This window comes from Sparus aurata, chromosome 18 (genome assembly GCF_900880675.1).
Source record: "Sparus aurata chromosome 18, fSpaAur1.1, whole genome shotgun sequence".
Lineage (NCBI taxonomy): Eukaryota > Metazoa > Chordata > Actinopteri > Spariformes > Sparidae > Sparus > Sparus aurata.
The window spans coordinates 7,561,282-7,578,449 of record NC_044204.1 but is presented as its reverse complement, the minus strand read 5'-3'; the positions used below and the strand labels follow the sequence as shown (position 1 = coordinate 7,578,449).

The window sequence follows — 17,168 nt, the reverse complement described above, 5'->3', positions numbered from 1 at the left end:
TTTCACTATTGTTATTGTTTTTTTAAAACACTACTGTCCTTTTGCTGCTGTGGCAAAGAAATTTCCCCGTTTGTGGGACAATAAAGGTATACTGATTCTGATTCTGATTCTTTCATCAATGTCCGACAAACATAACTCTTTTTCTATTCATCATGATTTTAGAGTTGTTTTTTAACTTCCGTCAAGGCTTTCAAGTCCTCTGTTTGAGCCCAAGGGACAAGGAAGGATTTGTTCAACACGCTTCCTGTATGGTCATATAAACTTACTTGGCACTTACTTGTTGAGGCTGAAGGTCTGGGTTGGGATGATGGATTGGTGAACATTGATTAATTGTGATAAATAGCGTACAGAGCATTACACTGAACGAAAGTATAAATCAAAACATTTAGATGCATGCACCAAAACAAATGAATCACAGGTGTTTCTAGAGCAAAAATAAACAACCTTTGTTTTCATACAACACAAAACTGAAGTTTCTTTCTATCAATTTCGATTTTGTTCATGCGGTCATGCGGCTAGCCTGTGTGACTTTTGTCTTAAATGATGTGCAGTGATTGCGTCCTACTTAACATAAATGTGACGCCTTGTTGTCCTTTAATGAAACAACAGATAAGAGTTTCAGCTGTGAGTATTTAAAGAAATGTTACCTTTGAATACCATAACTTTCACACAGCTTATTATATTACATCAAATTGTCTTCTGCATACAAGTCTTAAATTTTCTCAACACCTTTGTTAAACCACATCTTAAATCCACCATCAGCTCTCCCCAGTACAAAACAATTATTACCCCATATATGGGAAAACTGTGATAATGCTAGTGTGTCTCCAACATGTTGGAGTGCAGTATAAATGAAGCTTAAGAAGAAGCCCTGATGTTGAATGCCTTTGTTTTATTCCAGATAAATTGATTCAACAAATCAATAATGCTGTGAAAAAAGGTGTTGAGTAAGGGAAGCGGAAGTGACTGGAAAAGACATTGTTGTAAACTAGAAGGTTTTCAAAATGTTGCAGACCAGAACATTGCAAGCAGTTGCAAGTTTTTACTTGTCCTTTCATGAGTCTTTGGTCTGAACAGGCCTTTAAAGTGAACTCCCATTTGATAAATGATCAGTATGGGTAGTGTTAAAATTGAAAAGAAAAAGTAACATCCCTGGAGTGGCTGCCATAGATAGGGATTTGACAGTGGAACTAGGGTGTAAACCATGGAGAATTAAGTGTTTAGGGGTCTATACTCCGGAACGGAAGGTGGCGGTATGCAACAAATGTTGAATGCCAACCGCTGTAAAAGAAGAAGAAAACGAGACGCTTCTTTTCCCATAATGCACATCGGCATATTCGCCTTATAAATGTGTGCGTGACTTCCGTTGGGCCTTTCGGTCTGCTAGCAACGTGTTGAGCAACCTGCAGACCGACAGCTATTAAACTTTGTAAGTATTTCAGCGTTTTTAAGCGAATTTTGATGAAACAACTTTGATTTATGAACGTTGTAATGACAGTCTGTCAGTTGGTAGCTCTAAACTCTCAAATGAAGCTATCAACGAAATGAACACGTGACGATATTTCTGAGCAGAAAGTGGTTTTATGTGAGCTGGTCTATCGGTGTCGTTTTGAGGTATCGTAATAGTATATGCACGTAATCTTTCGGATTTGTCTAGCTATCCGGTTCAGAGCTGCACAAGTTGCGCGCCACCGTGGACTGCGGTTGGCTAACGTTAGCTGAATGTGGTTGATAATCATTGTTCTGCAGAATTTGTGCAGTGGTAAAAATGGTAAACATGCTGAAGTATAAACAAACTTAATGGAGTCGCATTAATCCGTAAGAATACAGTGACGGATGTACATCGTCGTATTGTCAGGATTACCCATTTATTGAAATGTGATGGGAGAGTGTCCTCACATCTTATTAAAATGTTCAGTAACTTCCCTATGTGTTATGGCAATAAAAACGTAATTCCCAGTACATCTTTGACAAGATTGTGACTGTGGCCCATCAGAATTGCTTATCAATGAAAATGGAGCGCCAACTGTTCGCAAAGCAGGAAACCTGTATCTCAAAGTGTGCTATGCTAAAAGTCCTATGATAGTTTGTTGGCTACTTTTTTATAAATTAAGTAGACTAATATTACAAAATAAACCAACCCTGCTGATATGACTGAATTGCATCAGTGTTTCGCCTTTTTTACACCTATTGAAATTATCGGCCAATCATCAAGCTCTGCAGAAACCTGATGAGGAGGCATTCATTTGAATCAGGTGTGTTGGAGCAGGAAACATCTAAAACATGCAGGGCGGTGTTCCCCGAGGAACAGGGTTGAAAAACACTGGCCTAGATGTTTCCATCACAGCTGGTAGGAGCTGGAGCTGATATCCACATGGGAGAAAATGACTGTACCCATTGAATTTACAGGCAAAAGTCAGATGTTAGTGGGTGTTTTGTTGTTTTGTTTTTTTGTCTTGTGTAAAAGCAGTATGATTTGAGCAGGGCTGTACTCCAGTAAACAGAGCCTTGTTGTAGACTGCCAACCCACTAAAGTTTTGACTTATGTGATGTCCTTTTTGTCCCTTTCAAAGATGCTGGGTCCCTTGATGACCAAGTCCCATGGCAGAGCATCAGCTATGGAAGAGAACTACCGAACTCCTGCCTTGTCTTTGGCACTTACGGTAAATATGCAGGAGTTCTTGCCTACAAAGGGAGCGCTGGTTTAGTAACATGAGAAGGGTTCAGATGACAAGGTGGCTCCCTGTCTCCCACCCCAGCTCTAAGTCAGCTGACCAGGCAGTCTGTGTCTGGCTCAGTGTTACAGTGCTGGTAGAGGAAGTCTCTGTACTTTGACTCGGATCTGCTGGCTCTGTTTTAGAGTCTGCTGCATCTTGAGTTGTCGCAGAGCACAGCCCAACGAGAGTGGCCTGTCCTGATCAACAGCAGGGCAGGCCTAGTGTAGGGCCGCACATTCATAGTGATGCCACAAAGTCCCATGAGCATATTTACTATAGCTTGTTCAGACATTTGTTACATGGTGCTAGTTATAATTGCAGTTTCAAAATTGTACCTTCAAACCCCACTTTGATGTATTAAAGGGAGGTTCCAGGCTCAATAGCAACCAAATAATTCAAATACATGGTGGACAACTAGGACAACCTTACATGTAACTATGGCCAAACTGCAACTGATCAGGAGTTTTATTTTATAAAATATATAAAACTGCAGAAAATCCACACTGAATGTTTGCACGCATACAAATGAGGATATGTACTGTACAGATGGACGAATTCTGATTTATAAAACCTGGCATACTGGCATTACTATAAGAAAAAACTACCAATGACACTGCTTATTTGAATGTGTATGACTGTTTGGATCTATAATGTTATGAAGTGCAATCAATTCTGAGATACTGGTTTGGATAGCAATGATCAGTTACCAGAAATTTAAACCATTCTTTAAACCTGTGACTCAAACACTTTTATCTTGCTAATTTTGCAGGCAGGGCCTGTAGCTGCTCAGTTTGGAGCTGACAGTCATGCTGCAGACTGACTGAAGGTGAGTGTGGCTGAACCAGTGTACCTGTTTAAACATTTTGTGCTGACAAAATATAACAATATGACCACTAGTATGGGTCCACTGTCACTGATTGCTCTAAATTTCTCTACAGGAGCATGTGGAACAGCTGGCTTGTAGGAAGCAGCTAACAAGTTCAAAGAAATGAGATGCGCCAAGGTATGTATGACATCTTGGTGTGATACAGTATACTTGGCATGTAGAGATGTGTAAACCCAATCTTGTACTCCTGTGGCAGAGACCTCCTCTCTGTTGTGGAATTTTGGTATTGGGAGAGAAACTTAAGGACTTTGGCACAGGTTCAAGTAATGACTATTTACCAGAACCTGACTGAAGACCTGAAACATGCTGCTTGTAGTAATTTGAAGTTAACCTTGGGTATGAGCTGTATGGTAATACTTGTGCTTTGTGTTCCTGTGTCCAGAGTTTTCCTGCCGGGCTGGTCTCAGAATGAGTGGAGAGGTTCCTGACTCGGTCTACCTGCTCAAATATGACTGGGCTGCTGCTCGTCATGAGTACGCCACATGTTTCAGCCAAGTCTGATCAACCTGGTTGAGGCTGTAAATGGAAATCGTTCTCTACAGGAGCATGTGGAACAGTTGGCCTGCAGGAAGCGGCTAACAAGTGCAAGGAAATGAGACTCACCAAGGTATGTATGACATCTTGGTGTGATAGTTTTCTTTGCATGTAGAGATGTGTAAACTAGGGATGTCCCGAGCCGATCTGCAGGATAGGGGCAGATATGGGTATTTTTTCACTGATCGGGATCGGCAGTTTTGAACGCGGATCCAAGCCTGTTTTTTTTTTTGTTTTTTTTAACGTCGGAGCACAATTTGTGGCAGAATGCAAATGCATGTAACATTACTCTGGCAAACCTGTGGATAAAATGTCTGCAGTGTGGAAATATTTTGAAAGCGGTCCAACGGCGACGTGTAACATCTACAATACGACCGCTTTGCAAGGGGGTAACAAAAGGGCTGCCTTTAATACTACACACTTGATACAGCACATGAAAAAAACAAACACTCAAATAATAAAAGTTCACTCAAGCGATGCAGGCAATACACAGCCAAAAATATTGCAGAGAAGATATTTTGAATGCCTGGTATACCTTCTCAGCATAACAGTGCATTGAATCCATTTTTGAGTTACTGCCGGTATACACACTAGTCCGTATCGGGACTCTGTATCGGCATTTGCGAAATAAAGTTCTAGGCTCGGGGTAAAACAAAACGGGACATCCCTAGTGTAAACCCAATCTTGTACTGCTGTGGCAGAGACCTCCTCTCTGTTGTGGAATCTTGGTATTGGGAGATAAACCTCAGGACTTTGGCACAGGTTCAAGTAATGACTATTTACCAGAACCTGACTGAAGACCTGAAACATGCTGCTTGTAGTAATTTGAAGTTAACCTTGGGTATGAGCTGTATGCTAATACTTGTGCTTTGTGTTCCTGTGTCCAGAGTTTTCCTGCCGGGCTGGTCTCAGAATGGGTGGAGAGGTTCCTGACTCCTAACTGCTCAAATATGACTGGGCTGCTAATGCTCGTCAGGAGTACGCCACATGTTTAGCCAAGTCTCAACCTGGTTGAGGCTGTAAATGGAAATCGTTCTACATTCTGTTAAATGTCCTGACGGCATCACATGTTTGGCATGTACAGGGAATGATCACATGAGCCTTGATGGAAATTAAAATCTGGTCCATTTTAATTAAATGTATTAAACATTTTTGAATAAAATTCGATGTCATCGCACTGTTTTGTGATGTGACTGTTGAATACATTTTCAAAATAAAGGCCTTGGAATAAATTGGGCGTTTGTTTATAATTGTGCTTGCTGTGTGTCTGTAAATGACTTCCTAGTCTGTGGCAAGAAACAAGGGTCATGTCACCAAATTTTGTTTTGGTGCCAGACTGTCTATAAAGCTACATTGCTTTTAATGGTAGATGCATGGACACTCAAAAACCCAACATATTAACTTCATGACTTCTGATACAGAAAATGAAAGACACTTCACAGAGCAGGTCAACAGTTCTTTATGAACACATTGTCCTGTCCTCAAATTTTGTGAGGAAAGGCTGTTTGTGGTCTCATCAGTGGAAATCAGATTTGTGTCATTTGATCTACCTGTCAGTACTTTTGGGGGAAAAAAGGTGGTTAAACTGTTGACTTTTTTCTGGAGACATGTCCTAATCAGAACTCATAAAGTACAGATGTTGGGTTTTAGTGTTCCTGATGCATCTCCCATTGACCTCAATTCAGTAGACATCACAGTCTGGCTGTAAAGTAAGATTCAGTGACATAATGACCCATCCCCTATTTTTTACATTCCTTGATCTGTGGTTTGGTGCTCTATGGGTGTGTTCCTACTGAAGTGGGAATGTAATGGTCTAACTGAAATCAGCTGTTCTTCAAAGCTTTACCCACAGGAACAAATCGTAAACTTGATGGGGACTTAATAGCAGTGTACTAATCTACAATTGAGGCTGACATATGTGGAATTGTCTAAAACTTTAGATTACACCTGTGGTAATGAAGGAACATATCACCCAATGCAGCACAAAGGCTGTATCCCAATTCGGGGGTTGCATCCTTTGAAGGTCGCATTTGAAGGCCAATTATGTCACAATGCCGCACGCTCTTCCAAATGCAGCCTTCTTTTCCCTCTTTTAGAGGGCTTTAATTTTGAAATTCCACATCAGAATTTCCTGATAATATTATTCTCTGAGGTGGAGTACTGTTATTCTGACATAGAATTAGTCTGTGGAAACAGGTAGTTTCCTTTGAATGGAAATCTGAATTCATATGGAAATATGAAAAATATCTGACTAATAATTGGGCTTTAATTTTTAAATTCCTCATCAGAAGCTCCTGATATTGTGTTCATTTTTACGGTGGACACATTAGTCACCCCAATGCTGTGCTTTTATTTTGAATTCTTGCACTGCATTACCGTAATATCTACAATATACAGGGCACCACAAAACAACTGGAGGCTGACCGCAGTCCGAGAGCCCAGAGAGCCTGTGAGTCCCCCGGGCACGTTTCTGTTACCTGACGTGTGTGATGCCGTTTCAGCAGCGGAACTTCTTGCCTGGCTGATATTGTTGACTTGCTCGTACTGTGTTTATTTCAAAATTTTCCCCTGATTTTTGTGCCTCTACTGTTGTTGAGAAGGTTAAATTATAAGTTAAATCGTATCGCCATTTCTCTGTATTGAGTTTGTTTGTTAATCACATTTCCGACTGTGTTGTGTTGGGACAATACACAGCTTGTAAAAACCGTAAGGTCGTTTGGTAGGATGCTGTCAGTGGACAGAACAAACGGGGCTGGATTTAAGGCGGAGTTTTCCTGCGTCAAGCAAACTGAGTTGCAGAGTTTTTTCTCAGAGGACAGCAGTAAGTTAGGCTACACTGGAAGTCTTGAAGGGAAAAGTGGCGTAGACGAAAGGTAAGCCATCTGTCCGGTGTAGGCTCTAACGGTGGGTCGTATGCAAAGTAAAAACCTCAAATGTAAGACGACAAATCTTTGCCTCTCGCGAAACTCAGACTGCTCAACGGTACTGTCTGTAAAAACGCTTGTCTGGCAAAAACACGTCCAGCGGATGTGTTTATCACGAGTTTCAGCCTGCAGTCAAACTGTAACACTTACTAATGGCTGGAAGTTAGTGGACTTTGTTCCTGCTGTCTGTCACTTTTCCAATTGAAAGTTTAATTGCATGTTTAGTTTATGTCAGCAGTCAACATGATGCTGATTGTAGTCTGTGTGTTACAGGCTAGTTTATCCCCTTGCTGCAGAGGTTTTGGTTTAATGGATGGATGGATCATATGACCTATACCTACAGGAATATTAGAATTAAAGTGGAAACAAGATATGGAGCTGCAACTGTCATTATACTATGCAAACTGCAATAGTTTTACTGTATGGGTTTAAAAGTGAAGGTAATGCTGAGTAACGTGGTTAAAAATAATTTAAAAAAAAAAAATAGTGCAAGAATAACTTTGACTCAGTGTGATATAATTCAAACCAGTAACTGACTGATGGTCCAGGAGAACACAGTCCATATGTCTATCATACTTCATCCTGTTTTGTTATTTCTACAGCTTCCTTCCATCCAGGCTGAGGTGAGTGGCTTTCTTAATAGCTTGTCGCAAACCTTAAAAAAGGAGAAGTAAAGTCAGATTGCCTAACATATGGAGAAATCTGCCCTGCTGCTGAGATTTATTACAGAGCTGAGGGGGAGCAGATGGTCAAAACAGGTTCACTGTGGCTGTCACTGTCTTGTATTACTCTGAAAATAAAATATTCAAATATACACCTTTTTTTTCGTATTATTCATTGGCATAGTCAACCAGAGGTGTTTCTACGGAAGCCGATAAAGACCATAGGTGCACCCCACAGATCTCTAGAGATGTAGTTAATGAGATTATTTCGGGATAACAAGCTTTGTTATCTTGAAATAATGCCATGTAAAAAGATAAATACACCCATCACCATTACGAGCTGTTCCCTGAAATGTGAGGAAAAAAGTTTTTCAGCTACAGTTTATGAAGTTTTATAAAGAAGCAGCTGTGTAATTTTCTGTACACCTTTTGCCATGCCATTGAAATAAAACGCACACTTCCATTCGTCCCTCTGAGGTGGGCTGGCACGTGATCCACTCCTTTCAAAGAGCCCGCCATCATGGCTCGGTACCTGCGGTATTTCACCACTGTGGGCGATGAGCAACCAGCGACGTGGGAGGATGAAGAGTTACACGTGGCCAGCGAGGAGCTGAGTCCGGCCACCGGGCAATTTCCAACAACGCTCACCTTCAGGGGTTCACTGCAAAGGCTCTACAGCTCAGACCGCTTTCAGGTATGCCGCTGTGGTCCTTTCAGCGCATCTGTTAGTATAGAAACATCAATGATGCAATGTTTTGAAAGCCAGTTTATGGAGAAACTGGGACCAGAATTATTTTTGGCATTTGTTTGCGCGTTTTAGCATTGCACTCAGTGTCGGACTCAAATGGACTGTAAAAGAAAATGAGAAAAGATCAAAATCGATGCAGTAGAAATAGATATCTTCTTTTTTCATCTGTTTACTGTTTGCTTATCTTAATCATCATAATTGTTTCTGCTTCAACAAGAACCAATGCTTTCAACCGAGATTTCAACAATCAAAGCTACAATTGGTATTGTCGACTGCCAAAAATGAGAAGCTCTAATTGATTCCATATTTTCTCGTGACGATAATGATTGATGCTTTGAAATTCAGGAGACGCGCCGTGTTGAAACCATATAAATTAACCACTATTTTGTTTATTTGAATTTTGTAGACAGGTGTAGACCATATACCAGATTTAGGATCTCATCAGTTGAATTGGATTTGGTTATTCAAGAAAAAGATTCAACTATTGACCTTAATTCAGTTTTGCGCCAAACTAAACTTCTGCATCGGCCTATGTCAGTATGTTTTACCTGCAGCCTCAGACTCGCCTTTTAAGGCCTTTCTTTGACATCTGTGATGTGATAGCAGCAGGTTTTAAGTTAAAGTGAAGCATGTTTGTCCCCCCTCCTTAGTCCCCCGCTGCCCTGCCTCCATGATTATACTTCATGTCCACAGCCCCCGCAAAATAACTTCACAACCATAATTTGAGCCATTCGGTCCATTAACATTTGGAAAGTCTAGAAGAGCTGTAGATTAAATTATTTTTAACCCCTCTTCAAATTAGCCAGACACTAAACGTTAAGTTAGCCAGCTTGGTTGGCGATCTAAGGTGTTTTATTACCCGGGAAGTCACTGAGCAGCTTTCATGCGAATAAATTAGCCTTCGCCTCCAACATATTATCGAGTAATAAAACGTCCTTAATAGACTGCATCCCAAATTCCTTCCTTATTTACACCCCACCACTTGATGTTGGTAACGTGTCGTCACTTTGCGCGGTGGAATTTGGTGTGTTCTTACATTTAGATCAGAGCTGAGCTGAGGTGTAAATGCAGAGTTGAGATATCCCATTCCACACAATAGTCTGATCTTAGAGGGTTTAAGTGGGATTTTTGAGCAGTGCTAAAGGGGTATGAAATGACCACCTGTCTATATCGAGACAGCTTTTTTCACATATGTCTGGGAAAACTCCTGATGTGAAAGATTTGCGCACGGTTTGTCCCCTCTAAGAGCTTGAGGAGTTTTTCAATCAGTTGCTGTAAGATGCTGTATAGAGGCACCTTCAACTCATCGTCTGACTTTGCTTCCAGGTGCTGGTAGTGTGTTTGGTAGTCCTGGATGCCTTCTTTGTTCTAGCAGAGCTGCTCATAGATCTGTCTGTTATCAAGTTGGAACATGACCACATTGTTCCTGAGGTGAGACATGGATTTCTCCATTTACTCTAAGCAACATGGAAGTAATTATCAATTATATGATATGATTTACAGACTCATTAATTTTTTTTGCAGGTGTTTCACTACCTGAGTTTGGCTCTTCTCACATTCTTCATGGTGGAGCTGGCCGGTAAGCTGTATGCTTACCGCCTGGAGTTCTTTCAGCACAAGTTTGAGGTGTTTGATGGTCTGGTGGTGGTAGTTTCCTTCATCCTGGACATTGTCTTCGTCTTCCACGAGGACGCCTTCGATGGGATGGGTCTTCTCATCCTGCTGCGGCTCTGGAGGGTGGCCAGAATTATCAACGGTCAGTTAACTTTTGCCTAATTAACATGTATCTGCAACTTGTGTCAGTACATAGCCGTAGCCCTGCTGTTTGTCACTGCTCTTGTGAATGTTCGTTAGCAATTTAATATAATAAGAATAAAGCACAGATATAGGCAGGCCTTTGTGTTGTATTTAAGGCCACCGAAGAGGATTAAATATCTTTCATCTTGGACATTGTCTATTCAATACAATTTTTAGGTTTAGATTAGATTATCTAATGCTAACGTTACCAGCGTGGGCGATTCCATACCAACTCACCGAAGCCCTCCCTCTTCATGTCATAGACACTTTGAAAAATCGTGGAGCTGTACTCCAAATACTCTGTTTGTGATGACTTTGGCCCTCTGAGCTAAATCTCATTAGAGTAGAATAGAATAAAATAACTTTATTGTCCGGAGGTGTGAAGAGAGGGTGTGTTATGTAATTTAGATGGACGGGGCTTTCCTGTGTTCAGTGCTACAGTCCTGTAAAGATCTGCTTGTGTTATCAATCCTATTGTTTGTTTTTGGCAAAGGTCAGGTGCCCGTACCAAACAAAAATATTAAAGACAAGGATGCTCTCCATCAGACTGACACACTCCTTGTGCAGGACATCAACACTGACCCCTTCAATTTCCTAACTAAAAAAAAAGTCTCTAACTGGCTTTCTTACATACAGTTCAGTCATAAGTTTACATCCACTTGTAACAAACATGTATATCATGGTTCAATAAATAATTTATCATAGGTCTTTTTGAAAATGTATGTACTGTTGTTGGGGAACAAAGGTAGGGCAGGTGTGGACATCATTGATTACTATCAGAAATTATAAAAAGTAATAATCAAAATTGTTAGTCAAAACAATAAAATGGAGTAACAATAACCAGACCGAAAACAGTCTCAAAAGAAGAAGAGTTCACTCTAAATGTAAATATTTGTTGAATATTCAGAATTGAAGGAAAAGAATCACAACTGGCCAGGGTGCCATGAGTATGTTTGTTATGATCATTTCTAAAGCTTTGAAATGAAATCAGCCTTCATCCAACAAAAGAAGAGCACGAGATGCCTGCATATTTGTTATACGTGTAGATGACCGTTTGAATATGTTTCAGGTATCCTGGTGTCAGTGAAAACCCGTGCACAACAGAGCATCCATAAGCTGAAAGAGAGCTATGACCACCTTGTTCAAAGAGTCACAGAGCTGCAGGAGCGCAGTGATAGACTGGTGAGTCCTTACAGCAGCTTCATACTACATCTGAAATTAAAGGTCCAGATTTACTGGGACAGTAAATAAATAGTGAGGTTTTAATGCTCAACATATATCAGAAGAGATAATTATCTATTTTCAAAGGAAGAAAGGCAGCTTGTGGAGTCCGTGTTTGTGTTAGTGGATTCCATTTCTGCTAAAAGAGCGTGGAGAAGCACTGAGTAACTTCCCTGGGGCGTTCGTGGAAAAACTATCCCATGGCCTTCAAAAGAAATTGGCTCCATGGCCTAAACACAAACCTAGAGTGATGGGAAGGTCTAGTTTTTCACACCAAATTGCTATCTGCTCATATATGGACAATAAAATATATTTCACAGTTATTTAACAGTAAACAATATAGGCTACTTCTTTGTCATCTGCCCATCATTTTTGATTTGGTTTTCCCTCTGGGGCTGACATTTGTTCATTTTGGTTTTAGTGTTGCAGGTGTAGGTGAAACACTGCTTTTTACTTCTGGTGATTTAAATAACGCTTCAATATTCACAAATTAGGTGTTCATCTGTATCTAAAGTATCAAAAAGCTTGTGTTTGCCACATCACTTATTTTCAATGATAAACCAAATGTCAAGGTTTAAAGGGGAAAACTAAAGATGGACCCAAATGCAGATCAGGCAGGGTAAGGAAGAACAAAAAGCGAGCGTTATTAAACCAAAAGCCGAATCTACAAAAACCAAGTGAACAAACGAAAATGTCTCCAAAAAACAAAGTAGCAACAAAACAGTTGAACAAAGTGCAAACAAAAAGGCAAAGTACAAATCAAGAGCAAAGTTTAAATCAAACTCAGAAAACACCAGAAATCAAAATCCAAAACATACCAAAAAAACGGACTGGAGACACAAGGAACTCAGGGGGGGACATCACACAAACACTAATAGAAACAAGAACAACGAACTGACGAAGACGAGAGGGAATACAAAGACTAAATACACAGACACTAATGACGATACGAGGAGCAGGTGAGGTGGAACAGCAGGTGAGCTAAGGAAGGGGAATCACTGAGGAAACAGTGCTGGCAGACAGGGGGAGACAAACATGCACAAGAGGGGAAAGCACGGAGGGAAGAACACAGGAGACACTGAAAGGACACAAGAGGGCATCAAAACACAAGACACAAGAAAAAGACATAGAATCCTGAACCATGGCACCAAAATCCAATCAAAAATCCCAAATCCCATGGTCGTGGAGGTGTTGAAGTGATGCTTACTTCCGGGTTGGCCTACAAAAACAGGTCCTCCCTACACCACACAATACTATATGACAGCATTTTACTTTTTACTGTGTTTTTCAATAGTGTTCATGAGAGTGTCTCAGTTGTGTGAACGAGTTGTATTTCATATGTGTATGTGAGGGGTAATTCTGAATAATGTACTGAAAGGTTGAGGCCCAACAACAGACTGACTTTTCTGTTTTCATCTGTCTTAGGAACAAGAGAACCAGAAACTTCAAGCCCTCCTGAAGAAGCACGGAATAGACTTCTAACTCGCTAAGCTAACTGTTTTGGAAGTACTGTTCAGTGTTGTTCATATCATGTACCTTTTTGCACCATTTTTTGCTGGAACATTTAAACTACACATTTCTTGATGAACTTTCCATTTTAGACCTGATTTCAGTATTACTGCTTGTTAAGGGAACCATGAAAATGGAAACTACTTGAAGGTCTACATATATTCAAATGATATTCACATGCTTCTGGATATTGTTATATAAAGCTAAAAGGTCATTGCCTTAATTTGCTCATAAATGTTTGGAACATTCTTCAGACTCATGTCTTGTACATAGAAGTTAATTTACATCTGCACTTAAAATACTGTATGTTGTATAAAAGAAATATATGTAAAGTTTTTATAATAATGAATAAAAAAAATCAAACATTTATCAAATAATCTCACAAAAATCTTGTGGGAGTAATGTGTGATCATGTCTGATTCTCTTTTAATAAATATGCAATCATGTTTGATTCTGTGCATCATAAAGAATGTTTCATTTGTGTCTTGACATGGTTACCTACTATCCTTCACACTTGGCCTGACGGTACAGATAGAGATGATCCTGAAAGAGATGCCCAACTCCCTTAATAATAATAATAAGTTTATGGATGACATTGGCCAAGAATTACACATATGGTGCACTTATGTTGGGTGACATGATGATGCAAGAATCTGCATCAAAGCAAAAGTAATGTTACTGTAAGCTTTTGGTGTGGCTGTCCATGTATACATGCTATACCAGGATGAAGATCGTGTTTCATTTAAGGTGCTCTACGTAGTTTTGGGGAAGGAATTTAAAAAGAGGAGAAAGATCTTCATTACCTTTTTTTATTAATAATCATCAAAAAAGTAAACTAATTATCTTCGTGTTCATGACTGAATAAACAGACTGACAAGTACAACATGATTTCATACTGTTTTACTTTGTTTACACCGATCAGGCGTAACATTATGACCACTGACAGATGAAGTGAATAACACTGATTATCTCTTCATCATGTCACCTGTTAGTGGGTGGGATATATTAGGCAGCAAGTGAAGCAGGAAAAATGGACAATCAAAATGATTTAACCGGATTTGACAAGGGCCAAATTGTGATGGCTAGACAACTGGGTCAGAGCAGCTCCAAAACTGCCAGTCTGCAGCGGTCAGTATCTATCGAAAGTGTTTCAGGGAAGGAACAGTGGTGAACCGGCGACAGGGTCATGGGCGACCGAGTCTCATTGATGCACGTGGGGAGCAAAGGCCGGCTCATGTGGTCTTATCCAACAGACGAGCTACTGTTGCTCAAATGTTGAAGATGTCAATGCCAGTTCGGAAGAAAGGTGTCAGAATACACATTGCATCGCAGTTTCTTGCATATGGGGCTGCATAGCCGCAGACCAGGCAGGGTGCCCATCAGTGTTAATTTTGACAGCAAAAACTGATTTAGTCTTAGTCTTAGTCTTTTGAATAACACACCATTTAGTTTTAGTCATATTGTAGTCATCTGAAATCTTTTAGTCTTAGTCTAGTTTTAGTCGACTAAATATCATAAGAGTTTTAGTCTTAGTCTAGTCTTAAGTCTTTTAGTCTTAGTCTAGTTTTAGTGAGTGGTAAATCTCTCTCTCTCTCTCAATTCATTTCAATTCAAATGGCTTTATTGGCATGAGGTAACACTGTACATATTGCCAAAGCAACGATTTGGAAATAATAAATAATAATGAAGGAAAACTATTTTTACAACAAATTACTTATAATCTATACTGTTGGTAATACTGTAACTATGATTGACTCAGTCATAGTTACAATCAATTAATCTCAGTCAATAAGTAATTAATAACAATGAATCAATCAGTTTGTGTCAACTGAAAATGTCTCTCTCTCTCTCTCTCTCTCTCTCTCTCTCTGTAAATGTCGCTTCAATTTGGTGGTGTTTTTGCTCCACTAGGTTTGCAGACGGTCTGGTTGTCACATGTGAGGTGTGCCCAGATATCAATTCTTCGGTTTCGTCCTGGACCTAGCTCTGACATTTCTGTTGTTCATGAGGCATGCCGTTGCCCTCGGACCGGGTGCACTGCATACCGTTAACGCTAGCGTCTTGCTAACGAGTTAAGTCATAAGCCCCAAGTTGCATGGAATATATGAATGAAGGGGGCAGGAAAAAAATATTTAAGAAAACAAAACTATTTTTTACTACGAGCAGAGGAAAATACGTTTTATCGCTGTTGTGATTATTTCTAACACTATTACAACTATTATTTAGAAATATTATATAAGCCCACAGCAACATGACTTCTTAGCAAAGACTATTAAATAACGGAGAGGCCTTTTTTCTGTGTTCCTGGCTCATTGTACTGTACCTGTCCTCTGTGAGGGGGCGGGCTGCCTGAATCTGACCAGACCGAGACCCCAAGACCCAGAGAGAGACTTACTGATACTGTAGCAGAACCGCAAGGTCCAAAAGACTGAAACCATCCGGCACCCAGTGAAGGAAAAGAAGGAAAGAAGAGGAAGAAAAACGTGAAGAAGATACAGGTACAGTAACGTCAATGTGATGAAGCGAAAGTAAATTAATACTTTAATTATTGTAGTTACCGTTGTTGGAGCAGAGTGTTAGCTTGCTAGCTTACTTCTGACGATAGCCGCATTGTTTAATAATCAATAAATAGCTGAGTCGATGTAAGTTAATGTTACTCCGCCTATACATATGTAGATAAATATATATATATATATATATATATATATATATATATATATATATATATATATATACATTGATGATAGCTTGCACTTTTTCTGCTGCTAAATGTTTTCTCCAAAAGAATACAGACTTAATAAGGAAGGACTAAAGGAGTGAAAAAAATGCAAGCCACTTGCTGAAGGTTCATGAGGATAGTCGGGAGCACAATACCCACATGGCAACATGGAAGGAGATGGAGGTCGTTTCGCAAAGCGTCTGACAATAGTTAAGCGAGAGATGGCACCAAATTGCTTAGGGCTGGCACTGCCGGACATTATGTCTCCATACAATAGGAGGTCTTATGTGTCTTGAGCAGACGTTAAAGGAGAACTTCGGTCGATTTAAACATGCCGCTTCATTGCTCAAGCTACCCTTGACTTGCCAGTAACGAAGACGCAAACACATTTGGTCCAACCATTACAGAGCTCCGTGAACAGAGATGTAGCATTGACAGCTAACAGCATGGGGTCAGAACTTTACACTGTGTTTTAAGCGTCTTAACATGCTCCACATCTCACACCAAAAGTTATGCAACATCAGCAGACACCTTAGCACACAGCACTGTAGCGTGTATGACTCAAACTGAATAAAAAAGTAGTTAAAACAGTGTGTTTGTGCAAGCAGCTACTTACCTGTTTGTTGACATCCGTGTCTTCCGGTAGCTAGACCAAACTAGTCAATCCGTCGAGCGTGCACTTACTCCCTCACTGGCGGAGACGGAAACGTAAATCAGCATTTTCGTGTTTATGTTCATAATGTACATGTCCATATTACAGCCTGTCATGAGCCATGAGCCTTACAATAGCCTGTTAAGCCTGTTGAGTGCACACTCGATGGATATGCTAGTTTGGTCTAGCTACCGGAACACAGGGATGTCAACAAACAGGTAAGTAGCTCCTTGCACAAACACACTGTTTTAACTACTTTTTTATTCATTTTGAGTCATACACGCTACAGTGCTGTGTGCTAAGGTGTCTGCTGTTGTTGCATAACTTTTGGTGTGAGATGTGGAGCATGTTAAGACGCTTAAAACACAGTGTAAAGTTCTGACCCCATGCTGTTAGCTGTCAATGCTAAGTCTCTGTTCACGGAGCTCTGTAATGGTTGGACCAAATGTGTTCGCGTCTTCGGTACTGGCAAGTCAAGGGTAGCTTGAGCAATGAAGCTGCATGTTTAAATCGACCGAAGTTCTCCTTTAAAGTCTGGATAAGGATAGTGACTTTTGCTCTACGAGCAATCTTCTCATAGTCTCTGCAGCCTAGATACTGTAGATATGTCTATAGAATGGATGTCTGATGAACCAAGCCAAGACTAAGCTAACTGTTCACGTAAACCTCGTAAGGAGGCCTTCAGTCTATCTATGTAAGCAGACTAAGTGTCTCTGACCTAATTTACCTCTAAGTCCTCTGGCTAGAGGGGAGAGACTCTGCATAACCCCCCTTGCTATGTTAAACAGATAACCATGAA

The 17,168-nt window shown here is 40.2% G+C and overlaps 1 protein-coding gene, 1 long non-coding RNA gene and 1 other non-coding gene across 5 annotated transcripts; all 3 read left to right on the top strand.

Annotated features, from left to right (window-relative positions):
• The first annotated feature begins 1,328 nt into the window (after positions 1–1,328).
• On the top strand, positions 1,329–5,369 carry LOC115568257 (uncharacterized). Its single transcript, XR_003981355.1, has 6 exons — positions 1,329–1,429; positions 2,574–2,663; positions 3,487–3,543; positions 3,656–3,720; positions 3,986–4,210; positions 5,025–5,369. It is a non-coding gene; the product is annotated as an uncharacterized LOC115568257 (long non-coding RNA).
• On the top strand, positions 2,755–2,955 carry LOC115569392 (small nucleolar RNA SNORA74). Its single transcript, XR_003981545.1, has one exon. It is a non-coding gene; the product is annotated as a small nucleolar RNA SNORA74 (small nucleolar RNA).
• Positions 5,370–6,604: 1,235 nt separating the features above from the next.
• Positions 6,605–13,449, top strand: hvcn1 (hydrogen voltage-gated channel 1). Of its 3 annotated transcripts, none has more exons than XM_030395529.1 (7): positions 6,605–7,010; positions 7,664–7,684; positions 8,233–8,417; positions 9,798–9,902; positions 9,996–10,227; positions 11,338–11,450; positions 12,915–13,449. In XM_030395529.1, exons 3-7 carry the CDS (start codon positions 8,244–8,246, stop codon positions 12,969–12,971), a joined length of 681 nt encoding a protein of 226 aa, XP_030251389.1. In that variant the 5' UTR covers positions 6,605–7,010; positions 7,664–7,684; positions 8,233–8,243; the 3' UTR covers positions 12,972–13,449. The 3 variants fall into 3 exon arrangements, with proteins under 3 accessions (XP_030251389.1, XP_030251387.1, XP_030251386.1); XM_030395526.1 differs by having other exon boundaries at positions 6,606–7,010; positions 8,201–8,417; XM_030395527.1 differs by lacking the exon at positions 7,664–7,684 and having other exon boundaries at positions 8,201–8,417.
• Positions 13,450–17,168: the final 3,719 nt, after the last annotated feature.

Bases quoted from the DNA above. Each gene is read 5' to 3' on its own strand.
- hvcn1 (XM_030395527.1), top strand. From the start codon at position 8,244: ATGGCTCGGTACCTGCGGTATTTCACCACTGTGGGCGATGAGCAACCA. The intron at 9,903-9,995 runs GTGAGACATGGA...TTTTTTTTGCAG, and splicing joins ATGACCACATTGTTCCTGAG to GTGTTTCACTACCTGAGTTT. The intron at 10,228-11,337 runs GTCAGTTAACTT...AATATGTTTCAG, and splicing joins GGTGGCCAGAATTATCAACG to GTATCCTGGTGTCAGTGAAA.